The 14,878-nt window shown below is 33.0% G+C and overlaps 1 protein-coding gene across 1 annotated transcript; it reads left to right on the forward strand.

Annotated features, from left to right (window-relative positions):
- The first annotated feature begins 912 nt into the window (after window positions 1-912).
- LOC125060991 (katanin-interacting protein-like) lies at window positions 913-14,476 on the forward strand. The gene is made up of 15 exons (XM_047666125.1): window positions 913-1,390; window positions 1,464-1,556; window positions 1,879-1,976; window positions 2,190-2,360; window positions 4,145-4,389; window positions 5,087-5,269; window positions 5,511-5,648; window positions 6,251-6,515; window positions 7,081-7,311; window positions 8,204-8,381; window positions 8,940-9,118; window positions 9,796-9,946; window positions 11,500-11,593; window positions 12,816-12,931; window positions 13,304-14,476. Exons 1-15 carry the CDS (start codon window positions 1,323-1,325, stop codon window positions 13,413-13,415), a joined length of 2,322 nt encoding a protein of 773 aa, XP_047522081.1. The 5' UTR covers window positions 913-1,322; the 3' UTR covers window positions 13,416-14,476.
- The last annotated feature ends 402 nt before the right edge of the window (window positions 14,477-14,878 follow it).

Below are 14,878 nucleotides of genomic sequence, written 5' to 3' on the forward strand. Positions count from 1 at the left end.
GGAGTACCTGGCGCAGGTCACTCTTCTTAATTTTCACTACCCATTCTTTCTTAAGCGTATTGAAGTAACGCAAAAAACACTAAAGACAAAATGCAGATCAAAAGAGGATAACATAATCACTTAGAGCTAGAGACTGATGAGAAAAACAGATGTTTGACAATTCCAATACAAGTCTTTACAAGAGAACAATAATAAGTTTTGTAACAATGCACACAACTTCATATAAAAAAGGGTCTTTAGACATAAAAGGTCTAGGCATACGTTAGGTTGTTGGAAAATTCCTCGAACATAATACTTGCCGGTGGAGTATATATTCGTTTCATTACAAAATGTTACCAGGTACAGAAAAATCGTACATTGTCTGTACGATCTTGGTCTAGCGATCGTACATGAGTAAAAATGACAAAAAATCGTACAAGTACGATTTAAATCGTACATCTGGCAGCCCTGATTTGGTTATTGGTAGTCACTCGATCATTTTGTTGTCATTTGTCAGTCGGCACTCGGCGCATATGAGTCATGACATCTGTCAGCTGTTATCTTTTCTTTTTCTGGAGTTGTCAGCTGTTAGCTGTTATCACTCATCTATAGCCACAGATAACACAGTGGAGAGCACAGGAGGCTGATCACCAATAATTTGCCTATTAAATTGAGAAATGATCATGAAACAGATACAGAAATCTAAGACCCAGACCTAAAAAGGTTGTAGCATCGCTGATTTTTTTCTATTTTTTTTCAATCTAGATAGATTGAAAAAAATATAGATTGAAAAGAATAAATATTATCTTTTAAGTAGATACTTAAAAGATAATATTTATTAATTGTTATTTTCCATACTGCAGTGATGTCAAGTGTCAACGATATTTTTTAAAGTTAGATCATAGATAATTAGATATCAGCTGTTGAACAAATGTTTGTTAAATGGTTATGCCGAAATAAATTTAATATTATTAGGGCTTATAAGATATATCTAAATATAAAAAATTGAAAACCCTTTTAACGGATGCACCGTTTAGCTTAAAGTTAAAGGTTTTTTTAGTTATCTGGGAATAATGCTTATTAAATATTTGAAGACAACACATTGCTCTGTAATTATGTCGTTATAACAACGAAAGTCAAACAAACAGCGCCAAAATTATGTTTCAAACGTGGCTTGTGTTCTTGGTATAAGTTTAAATTAAACATAAAAATCGTATTTCTTTTTTGTAAGGGCTATTTATATAAACATTTTAATGAAATTTTACTAAAAAAAGCAATTAATTTTTTGTTTTTGTTTATGGAATTATGTAAAACTTCTGTATTTAAAAAATCTGGATACAAAAATGGCTCAAAAGTATGAATATTCCTACAAGGACACAGATTTACCATTTTGGCTTGATGAATTAACTAAGTAAGTTTTGAATATTAAGTATATGGTCAAGCTGTTTAATTATACTGTAATAACATTTTTAAATCGTCTTCAGAGATGTGAAAGAGACGCATATAAATGATTCATTAAATGAACCCATTTATGACCCATATAATCTCAAATATGATTACGGGACAGATAATCAAAGGTAATGCTAGTTAATAAGATATAAATTTAAGATTAATTTTATCTACAAAAATAAATTGTATATTCTAAACATTCCTAATAAATATCGCATTATGTATGAAAGGTTTCATAACTACACTAGATAGATAGGTAGTTTAGAATAATAATAAGCGAATCTTGGAAAAAATTTCGCAAGTAAAGTTATATTATGTTCTATGCAGTAACTATTACTTTCACTCCGCTGTTTGAGATAGTTGAATAAAAGTATATGTATCATGCATTGCACATTAAGTTTTGTTTAAATTTGTTAATGTGTGTATAGATAATTCCTTCGCTTAATGTAGGACCCGAAGAACGTCATTAGATCTAGATTTGCTATTGAAGTCTGAATCGAAACCTATAGCACATTCGGCGGGAACGCTACGATACAACCAAAACAATGGTATAGTAAAGTTTTTTTTACTTTTTTGGTTAATCATAAAGAATCTCCACGCTATCACAAACAAGGTGACTAGCTAGTTAAAGAAAGACATGACGCAGTTGCAATTTACTTAGAAGGCCCAAGTGCGTTAGACAAACCTTTACTTTAATTATTCCAGGTAATATTTTTTATCATAGTCATATCTCAAGCTAATCAAAGGATATCTTTTTCTAGGACATAAACAAAATGGAAGAAGAAAAAATTCCACAAGTAAAACAGAATGGGGAGACGTAAAAGATGAAATAAACACCGATTTCCTAACAGACCTTTTACCGCACTACGTTACACCACGCCACAAGAGAATGAGTTTGGACAACGACTTCAATGACGTCATTGTTGGACCGCGTAAGTGAAACTTGAGTAGTATTACCTCTCTATATATATATATATATAAGAAAAATGGTCTTCTTTTGAGGCTCCTTCACGCCTAAACCACTGATCGTATCGACATGATGCTACTGCCATTCGATTCATTCCTAGATGGTTTATGGCTATTTATTTTTTAAATTCCAACGTTCTTTCATTTTTTATTGCTGTTTTACTTTTATGAAAATTTATACATACGGACTTCACCGCGGAAACATTCGGAGAGGCTTCCTAGAACCTCAAAACGTCAACATCTGTTAAAAACTCTATTTTTGAAAATTTTCAATTTTCTTAGCGGGAAGTTAAAAAGAAGAATAATAAAAATATGAAAATAATAATAATGACACATAAAATTTTATTTATTTCCTATTTTAATTCGCCCAGCAAAGCGGGCGGGAAACGGCTAGTCTATTTTATAAATGAAACATTAATTTAATTGTTTTAAAGTAACCCATAATTTTGTTGATTTTTTTTATTAATAAGGTATGTGTATTTGGCTATGAATTGAGTAAAAGTCTGGGTACGTAAGCTGCCATACACTCTTCACCTTTGCCTTCGTTGTTGTGTGAATATTCTAGTTTCTGATTTTTCTTAATATCACAACCACTGCTACTATGAATCGACTTACTACTGGAAAAAGCCTTTTACATTCTTTAGCATTGTTTTTACTTTTGCGTCACTATCTTTTAACACGAATTTATTACCACACTGTCTAGTTCAGTGATGGGCAAATACGGCCCGAGGGCCAGCTCAGGCCCGAAAGTATTTAATCCAGCCCGCCGAGGGTCCGTCGACATGGATAGTATATTGCGCGTGCTAATTACGTTTTGACGGTTCAGAAGAAAAAGTAGATTCTAATGTAATGTTTTAATAATATTGTGATTAAAAAAAGCTTTAACACACAATGCATTTTTTCTATGATTCTGGCCCTCTAGAATTTCCTAAACTTTGTGGCCCGCCATTACAAAATTTTGCCCACCACTGGTATAGTTGGTTCTCGTAGAACGACTACTAGACCAGTCATTATAGACATTCGAAATCGAAAATTTGATAATAATTCCAAAAGTTTTCAAACTTCGGTCAAGTGAATGGTACATTGGGACGACAATAAATCTCATTTTGCAACCATGTCCGCAGTCCGGAACATTGTTAAAATTGCAATTAAATTAATTTTTGCTGTATGGTCGTGAAAAAAATTCCAAAAGTTCTGCAAACTTGGGGAAGTTTTCGATATAATATTTCATATCACGTATAAAATTTGCAACCAACCTAAGTGTACGGAACATATTTGTTATTTATTTTATTTTCGATATATCTGTCAAATTTGCAGAACTTTTGGAACGTTTAATAAAGAAAAACATTAATTTTTAATAACAAAAAATGTTCCGTACACTTAAATTGGTTGCAAATTTGACACGTGATGTAAAATAATATATTTAACACCACTCCAACTTTGCAGAACTTTTGGAATTTTGGTCTCAAGAACTGAGCAAATTATCATTTATTGCATTTTTAACAATGTTCCGGACCGCAGAGCAGGTTGCAAAATTTTATAGTTTGTTTTAATACCACTCCCGACCTTACATCAAAATTTGAAAACTTTTGGAATTATTATGAATTAATTGTCTTGACTGACTGGACTATACTGTCAAGCACTTGAATCGTCGTGTTACATTATTAACATTCTTATTTATTTTCATAAAATACTAATTAACCGTAGTATTTAACCCAGTCATATTTTAAACCATAGTTAAAACTTCTAGGACTTCAAAACGCATCAAAAAACCTTAATAAATTTACGAAAGATACAAAGGTCACAAATACAAAATCAAATTATACGAAAGCCAGTTTAGAGGATGATAGGAAAAGTGAATTTGTGATACCGGAGACACCGGAGGGACGATTGTTGGAGATAAAAATATATTCCAATTGGGGTGACAAATATTTGGTTGGATTAAATGGTATTGAATTGTTCGATTGTAAAGGTGAACCGGTGATAATCGATAAGGTAAGTTGATTGGGTTTATAAAACTAATGGCTTCAGAAAACATCGTAAGGAAACCATGCATTAGACCCAGAAAGTCGACGGCGTGTGAGACTGATAGACCGAAAGGCTGATCATCTACTTGCCTGTTAGAAAAAATATAATAAAATAGACACAATTATCTGAGGCCTAAAAAGTTGCCACAGTTTTTTATTAGCATTTCTACTTCTTATCGTGAATTTGGTAACAGAACCTATATACATATTTGGGTGATTTATCGAATCCCTGCTCTTTAGCTAGCAAGAAAGTTAATTCACAAAACCAACAGTTAGTAGTTATTTTTTTAAATAAATAAGACGCAGTTGATCAAAATACTAACTTTAATTACTGTAACTTTAATTTCGATTTTATAAATATTAAAAAAACTTATCGTATTTGGACCCAAAATTTAATGAAAGAGGATGAATATCTAATAGATAATGTCGGAGCAATGACGTTACTGTCACCAAGTTATCACACTACGAAACTACTATCATTACATTTTGAACTGATTTGACATTGACGTTACAGTGACATATGTCATTGGCAGCTGACAGTTACGTCACTGCTCCGACATTTATAGTAAGAGCATTTCCCCCTTCTAAGTAAAAGCCCCTTTACACATTTCTTTCGTTGAAAACCATATGAAAATATAAATAATTTAGCTGTTCTTATTATTTAGATTTGGACTGATTCAGACACCGGTGACCACTCAAAGTTTGGTCACATAGATAATATAATAGATGGTGTTGTACGAACCCGAGATGATAAACACACGTGGAGTGCGCCTGCGCCTCAAGGATTGCCCATTGCGTTGACCGTTTTATTAGCTAAAACCACGAAATTGGCTTTACTTAGAATTTGGGTATGTAACATGATTAGGTATGTTTGTATGTGCATTTAACTAACTGGACCAATTAAACTTAAAGACAAACATACATCACTCAAATATAATATAATAATAATATTTAAAAATTAAAGTATGCAAATATAAATCTGTGTTTGATCTGTGAGAAACTAACACTTTTGACAGCACTATCAACTATTGAGAAGTTCATGCTAATGGGTAGAAAAATGAAATTGAAAATTCTAATGTGCTTTTGTAGAATTACAATAAATCGCGAATATATTCAGCTCGCGGTGTTCGTTTGGTTCAAATAAAGTTGGACGATCAAGTTATATTCCAAGGAGAGATAGCAAGAGCAAGTGGTGAACTCAAAGGAAATCTACCCACATTAGGAGACGTAAATATACACTTATAAATGACCCTGCACTTTTAATCTGTTTTACCTAAAATGATAATTTCGGAAATATATTTATTTTACCTTTTTATCATAAATATTGTTAATACATATAATTATATAGATAATAATAGATATTTCAATCTTTATAAGTTACTAGCTGATCCGGAAAACGTCGTTTTGCCATGTTTATCATTTGTAATAAAAAATAGGGGTTGATCGTAGAGGAGTGAAAATTAGGGGTTGTATGTATTTTTTAATGCTGTATCATAAAAAAATAAAGAATACATTTTTTATCTAAAATAAAAATAAAAATTAGGGTAGTCCACCCCTTAACATTTAGGGGGATGAAAAATAGATGTTGTCCGATTCTCAGATATTGGGTATATCTATATGCACACACAATTTCATGAGAATCGGTCGAGCCGTTTCGGAGGAGTTTAACCACAAACACCGCGATACGATAATTTTATATATTAGATTTTCAAAATTGGCGTTAATAATGAGGGTAGAGGATAAAACTTTAAATTTTGTTTATAATTCCTGCCACTAGATGGTGTTTTCCTCTTGTTAGCTATTAAGGGATCTTTTAATTAAATTTGTAGACGATTCTTTTCACGAAAGACGTGGCGATATTGGAAGCGATTTTTGAAAATGATAAGAATTTTCAAGCATTACTAAAGGACAATGATCCGTTGGTTGAATTAAACACAGCTGATCGTCCAACTACAGCTAATGATAGTAAAAATAATTCACCAAAGGTTTTATTAGAAGAACCAAAAGTTTCCGAAGAAAATGAATATTTGGCAAAGGAGATAAAGTTGACTTTAATGTCGAATTGGGGTCAAAAAAATTTGATCGGATTAACAGGTATACACTTTATGGATGACTTATCAAAATGTTTATTAATAGAAAATAGTTTTTGCAAGCTTTAAACGATATAATTATTTCAACTGAAATATATAATTGTATTTTTGATATTAGAAAACCTTACTTTATAATAAAATCTCCCTATATAAACTCGTATACATGAAAAATATGCTAGCCAATTCTATAGAATCGAATATACTGTCACGAACACACACGGCCAAACACTTAAATAAACAAACATAGGCACACATGCACACACACACGCACGCAACAAGCACACACACGCACGCACGCAACATGCACACACACGCACGCAACATGCACACACACGCACGCAACATGCACACACACGCACGCAACATGCACACATACATGCACGCAACATGCACACACACGCACGCAACATGCACACGGCAGTGATCTATAACTTCTAGGAAGGTGATTAAATAGTTTAATAGCCATGGTTTTTTTTTAAATACATCGTGGTGCAACACATAGGCACCCACAGCCGTGTTGGATACCTCGGTATAAAACTGGTATCAGACCAAAAGGTATTTTTTTTAAGGAATCGATATTCTCCATAATAATACACCAATTAACATAATTCGGAGTTATGCCTATACAACATATGCAGAGGACGATAAAAAGCTTGAATATGGAGTTATTGATTGTAAAAATCTATTTAATGGAAGAAATATAACAACAGAGTTTGAAGATATGTGGTGCACTAACTTTACGCCTGAGTCAAAATTTTGTCATATTGTCATGGAGTTGCCGGATCACACTAAGGTAACTGGTAAGTATTTTTGACTTTATTTCATGATTCATCAAACTATAATATAATCAAAGAAATAAATATGTTTTTTTTTAATGGCTCTGGCTCGATTTGTGCATTAGCCAGCGTCAAGTATGAGATTTTTATAATTCGTGCTTTTTGTCTTAGAAATTCGATGATGTCCTCCATGTACGGTTTAGGCACTCGCCCGGTACCGCACTACCCTCCCAAAGTCCGAAAACAAATTTAAATTAAATTAAAACTTGCCCTCGAACCGGGAATCGAACCCGGTACCCCTCACCTAGCTGCCAGTTAATTAGACCGCTAGGCTATGAGGCCCCCTAAATATGTTTTACTAAAGGAATATGTATGTCGCAGCCAACTAGCTTAATTAGCCGTTCAATCAACAGCCTAGTCTCTTTACTAAACAGCGCCGTTCAACTAGCGGCATAAATTATATTCAGCTATTTGATCAAACACAGTGGCGTAACAATAGGGTGGCAGGGCTGGCAAAATTGCCACGGGCTCCAGAGGGCCCCTGCCCAAGGGATATTATGTTCTATGGATGAATGTGAAGTCTCCAATGCGCATTGGGCTAACGTGGGGAATACAGACCATTCACTCACGCCTAAGAGAGGAGGCCTATGGCCATTAGTGGGACATATACAATGTGTGATTGAGTACTTGAGTTTTTAAATACAGACTCTGAATAACACTTTATTTTTCATACTGTCAAATAGACTACAATATCTTCTACTTACGTATCAAATTTGTTGTACTATAAAAAAGAATAATCGCCCTATAGAAATATCAACTACTCGTAGCAATTAGGTACGCATTGTATTTTTGATTTTATCCAAAACAACCGGGCCCTAGAAGGAGCAACAGTTTAAGAAGTTTTTAATATTTTTAGGAATTCGTATATGGAACTACAACGCTAACATGGAATTATCGTATATCGGTGCGAAAGACTTGGGCGTATCAATAGATGGCGTTTTACTAAATCGACGTCCGATTCTATTACGACGTGCGCCTGGTGATACATTTTACGATTATTTGCAGCATATAGATCTCTCTGCAATGGATGACAGGTGATGATGAGGATGATTTTATTTCAAATAATTTTAGATTTTTGTATGGAAAACGAAAACTTGAAGAAGATATATTCGAATAAAATTCCCGGTGAAGAAACCAGTGGCGCTACCTTATAGCTCTGGGTCTCAGATTTCATTATGTTTCGTGATCAATCTATATGGATCTTGTCTGTAAATGCATCCACTTCTTTGATCATTTATTTTGTATATGCCTTCTGTGCCTGACACACGCCGTCGATGTTCAGCTCTAAAGCATGTTTTCATTCACCGCATCTATGGAGAAATATTGCGCACATTGAAAAAAAAATACATCGTTTCCCTGCCGTGATCGAATGACCACAGAGTTGACCAACGCAGGCCACTAGACCAACACTGCTCTATTTTTTTTATTTATTTCTCGTGTCTTAAAATCTTTGACATGTCCCAGGCATGTCTGACTTATCTATACAAAATGGATGTAATCGACAGACCCATATAGAGTTTTTGTGCCACAGGATTATTTTTGTTACTTGTCTACCCTCAATTTGGTAATATTAACTTTTGATTTATTTTAAGAATAAATTACGCTGACAACTTGGACCATGCGTTTGAAAGTAATTTGAACTCGGGAGCTCCGACAGGTTTTGTTTTGCAATTGAATATATTTTCAACTTGGGGTGACCCGTACTATGTTGGCCTAACTGGGGTAGAACTTTATGATCCGCAAGGAAATTTAATTGAAGTTACTGAAAGTAGTGAGTATTTTAAATTATTTATGTAGAATATAATAGATAGATATAATATGTTGTCGCTGACTTTTTTGTAGGCATTATCAAGCTGCACAACTTTTCTCTAAAACTCAAGCATTCGATTTTTTTTCTCCGACATTTCAAATCCGACTACCACGAAGGTTAATTTTCGTGTTAATATAGCCTATGACACTTACAAATGGCTTACTATTGGTGAAAGAATTTTCAAAGTTGGCTCAGTAAATCCAGAGTTTACCCCGTACAACCTAAAACTTTATAAGTCAATAAAAGTAGCTAATCTAAAAAATTACAACTGTCAATAAATATTTACCTTGGTACATATCCCTTCTAGTAATGTCCACTTATCTATATATCAAAAACTACTTAACCTGATATTGATGAAATTTTACCTATCGTCAAGTCAAGTCATATCAGTTTATTGTCTAACTGAAGGTCATACATTTGAGAGAAATTTGAAGACAAACATACACTTACCACATTTAGCCACGTCCTTGGAAGCCTAAACAGATCATCATACTCCAACATTGCTACATACATACGGGTTAAACTGATCGCCTCCTTTTTCGAAGTCGGTTAGAAACACCTAATACTTAATAAATACAATTTAACCTTTAAATAGCTTCAAATATTGCCCAAAGAATAACATCTAATATTATTTTTAGATGTTTGCGCTCAGCCGGCAAGTGTTAATGTTCTCGACAGTGTCGCTAGGGATGTGCGCACGCCGAGTAAACTTATCGATGGTCACAACACTAATGCAGCCGATGGACAGCACTCTTGGCTTGCTCCTATTCTTCCAGAAACTCTTAACAGGTAATTTGTGTATAGTTTATTGAAAATATTCATAAATAAAATTATAGGAGCTATACGCAAGGGAACTTAGATAATAACTGATTTGGATCTCAATCAGTATATTTGCACTCTTTTAACTCTTTCGTCTCTTTCTGTTAAATTGTGTTTACGCTGTCTTTAAAAGAGATACTCTAACGATAAATCGGTAGAACAGAGCTGGTGAAGTGCTAAGACACATCCAACAACACTTATATATAACTTCGAAATTATATCAATTTATTGAAAAATTTAATCATAAAATATAACAATATACACTAAAATATTATATTAAAGTGCGCAGTGTTAATTTGGCTTCACTCGCTGCACTGATTTTCGTACAAACAACAGATACAATAGATAATATGTTAGTGAATTAAATAAAAAAATATCAAATATGAAGGAAGTTTGATAACGTGAAACTACTACTACTTGGTCTTTGCGTGTATAGTGCTTTTCATGAAAGAAGTCCCGCGGTGATTTTTGGAACTAAATTTGACAGGTCGGCAATGTTGTCATTCGTCGATGTTATCAAGTTCGATTGTTGTGGTAGATTTTTGTGAATTTTTAACTAGCTTAGTGCATTTTGAAGATTGATTACAATGCCAAAAGTTGTAAAAAGTTCGGCTCGAGAAATTATATTAAAGGTGAAAGAGTTCTGTGAAGCAGAACATAAGAATCAAGGTGTTTTAACCACTAAACAATGTTCGGAAGAGAGTTGCCGCCATAACAGGTACTTTTTAGAGTTGCCATTTAATAATTTTTTGCTGTATTGATGGGACTTTTATGATATAAATTCGTTTTTGCGACAAATTTGAACAAATAACGTGATGAAACTATATAATTTCATCATAAACTTAAAGTTACTATTATTTTTAACTGTTCATAATTTAATTGCAGTTGTGTCAAAGAAAACTGTAACAAGAATTACAAACGAAGGTATAACAGCGGCGTGTATTTCGGAAAAAATTGTAACCCAACAATTATGCATTAAAACTCTGAATAAAAAATTGTATTGCTTTTCTTTACCCTATTTTCTCATCTTTTCCCTGTAAGTAGGTAGAACACCGCTAATATAAGTAAATAAAAATATAATTTTTACATAATATAAACATTGTTTCATCGAAGTATGCAGAAAATAGTATTATTTGATAAATTACAACTGCTAAATGTAAATAAAATAGGTAAATTTTTTACTCATAAATGGCAACATTACGTCATGCGATTGCAGCGCCGCGTCTGGGGGACTTCTTTCATGAAAAGGACTATACAAATATTTTCTAATGAACTTTTTTTTTTTGGCGCAGGCGGTCTTTCGACCACACCGCCTCGTCTTTCGTAGAATTTTTCTTTTAATTATATTATATTAGTTTCATTTATGTCTTCTAATGAACATTATAATTTCGCCCAAAGGGCCGGCTGGAGTCTTTCGCCCATACCGCCTTGTCGTATTTCGAATTATTAACGAAATTATTACATTATTCACAGACTATATTCGATAATGATGTTTATACACAAAAGTTTCGTTGTATTTCCAGAGTTTTCTTCGTTTTCGATGCTCCCGTATCTGTTTACGGTATGAAAATTTGGAATTATGGTAAAACGCCAACTCGAGGTGTTAAGGAATTCGGGGTAAGAATTAGTTATTAATATTAAAAAAACACTATCAAAATTGGGCCATGTGATACATTATTGAGAAATTTAAAAATATACTTCGGATTCAACATGATATTTTCGTTAATTAATAAAAAAAAATTACTAGTTTATCTCCAATGCGACAAAATGGAAATTTAAAGAAAATACTTTTTTCATCGGACATAAACGGGTAATGATCTTAAAATCGGTCGCCCGAATCTGTTGATACTGATTATGCAGGAGTCTCGGGGGACCTTCATTGAAACACCTCCAAGTAATTTTTACTGCCGGAAACTAAGTATTTTAAAAAAAATTTAAAGTTTTGTGTAATGTATTGATATTTTTAAACAATCCGCAATTTTCTACTTTTCTATTGGTTATAAGAGATGTGACATTCTCGGTAAATTAATCGATTGTTTTTTAGCATGAAAAATCGATGAATAAAAATAATCTATTTTCTTTATTTATAATTTTTAAAATACTTAGACGCATTTCCGGCAGCAAAAATCACTTGAAGGTGTTCAAATCAAGGTGCCCCGAGAGTCCTGCATAAACGTGTTAATTTAGAATATTTTACTATAATTTGTATATAAAATTTAAAATTTAATTAAATCATGGAAATTTGTGCTTAAAATGTAATAGTTAAAACAGACCACCTTGACTTAAACTATGAATAATGAAAGGCGATCAAGTATAAGTATTTTTCATTAAAATAACCCATCATTCATGGTCGCGGGTATATATATAAAGAATTTGTTGCAAATATAAAAATATTAGTTATGAATTTAGAAATGCAGATTTTAAATAATCTGTACGAGGCAAGGCATTTAGGTATATAACGCACATTTTCCCACTCAGGCTTTCTTATTATACAAGACGAATTGTCTCCAGGATTTATGAGTACTAGCTGCCCCCGCGAACTTCATTTCTCCTTAATGCCTAACATACCTTTTTAGTACATACCAACATGGATATATATTTTGCTATGCTACCCCAGAGACTGTTCGGTTTTAGACTTACTGAATATGCCTTAAAAATTTCATAAGAATCGGTCGAGCCGTTTCGGAGGAGTATGGGAACGAACATTGTGACACGAAAATTTTTAATATTAGATATATCAACATTTTTCAATGTATAATCTTATAAATATAGTATAAGCTGTAATTAGAGTTAAATAAATAAGGCTAATAAAAAGTTCTCAGTGCGATGTCTTTTGTAGGTACTGATAGATGATTTGTTACTTTTTAACGGAAGTCTAGACATGGTCAAGGGTGATACGATAGCACCGCAGTGGATTTGTTTCCAAGATGTCGATGTAGAGAATTTGACACCGAGGTGGGTAATAAATATGCTGAATATTTCTCAAACGCGTACTTTTAGATATGGCTTGCAATTATAACTTGGAGTTCCTGAGTTCGATTCATGGCGAAATAATATTCGAGTTTTTTTAAATAAATATTTGCCTGAAAGCAATGTAACCGATGCAGGTTTTACGGGACTTTAATTTTACAAGTGTTAAATATGCTTAATTTTATCAAATTACGCCAATCAATACTTAAAATATATTGTAAAAATATTTCTCTTAACTTGACTGTTCTGGATTCGATTTCTGGTGAATAAATTCTGTATCTGTACGCATAGAAGGCTGATCTATGCCTACATTTTGTAACATTAGTATATCATATTTATATATTTGTATTATTTTAGTCCATCGGATTCAAGTCAACTAACAACGACAAGTGGTTCATCACAATCTGTGGATCAAAACGACAGACCGTACACGAGCGTATACGCTGTGCGAGCGAGAAAATATATTTAATTTTAGGTGAATTGTGTGTTTCGTATGTGTGTTTTGTAATATTCAAACTAATAATGGAGTCTATCGTCTGTCAGATACATTCGCTTGTATGAATTTTTGTTAACCGTAAAATTATTTTTCTACCATTAATATTTTTAAATTACCCAAAGAAGTGACCTGGTAAAAATGTATTGTCCTAAAATTTGGGCCTTTTTCATAAATTAATCTAATTACACAGTTTTAACTAAACCACTCGCCTCCGGCTGTCAATTAAAAAATTTTGCGCGCGTTAAACAAAATAACATTTGGCATCTGTCATAACTTATATAGCTATACTAGGGGCTTGAGACAAAATCTCTTTTCGACAGGCGTGACCCGCATAAACGAATTTGTATGAAAATGGTCACGTGATAAAACGTGAGCTATTGTCATTCCCATAACGTGAGCTAAAGTCGCTAAATTGACCTTAGCACGAACTCTGTAATAGTTTCGTAAAGTATATAATAGGTAAATACAATAAAAATATGGAAAGTATCGACTCGTCATCGAGTATTCGAACGATACGTGTTTTATCGCTTTAGTCCCGATTACCCCAGGGGCTTGAGTCACAATCATTTTACGAAAATAATGACCCACTCACGCCAAACAGATTTTTATGGGAATGACATTTCGAATAAACGAACGTGACGACATGTCACGTGACCAAAGCGTGAGCTATTCTCATACAAATTCTCTTGGCCTTAGTGGGTTATGATTGTCAAAAAGTTGTTTTGTCTCAAGCCCCATGAAGCGCTTCTTGACGTTTTCATATAAATAATGTATAGTGCGATTTCTTTTTCGATCATTTCAATCTACATATTGTTCGTGCTTCTGTTATAAGTAAAAATAACTAGACTGAATTTGTTTTTTTTCATGTCATACGGTGAAAATTATGAATCTTAGTAGACTGCACTCACGCCAAATATTTAGAATAATTTATTTCCAATGTTATCACTTGTTGACTGTAGAGCGCTTGTAAACATCATAAGAATTGATTTCGTGGTTCGTGTAAATTTTATACAGAAATAAAGGTATTTTGTATGTATGTTTGTTTAATTTTCTTCATGGTCTTAATTTGAAACAAATATTTCTTGCTTCAAAATACCCGATAGTATATACATATAATAAAGCCTAAAACAAATGAGATTACTCATTGTCTTGATTCTCGATATCCAAGACTGTAAGCACTCGAAACATGTAAGTAATTCGTGTATGTATTTGTTTCTTTTTTAAAATAATAAGTTAATATTATAAACAGGAAAGATTTTGTTATTTATATTATAGTAACAAATAACAACTACTGGGCCGATTTGAATACTTCATTATCGTTGAGTTACTAAAACAAGCCGCGAGTCTTAAGTTATAGAAAAGATCGAAATTACGTTTAAGTTAATAATACGATCTTGCCATTTTACGGAAATAATATTACTTATATGTCGTCATTT

The sequence above is a fragment of the Pieris napi genome, chromosome 22 (genome assembly GCF_905475465.1).
Source record: "Pieris napi chromosome 22, ilPieNapi1.2, whole genome shotgun sequence".
NCBI lineage: Eukaryota > Metazoa > Arthropoda > Insecta > Lepidoptera > Pieridae > Pieris > Pieris napi.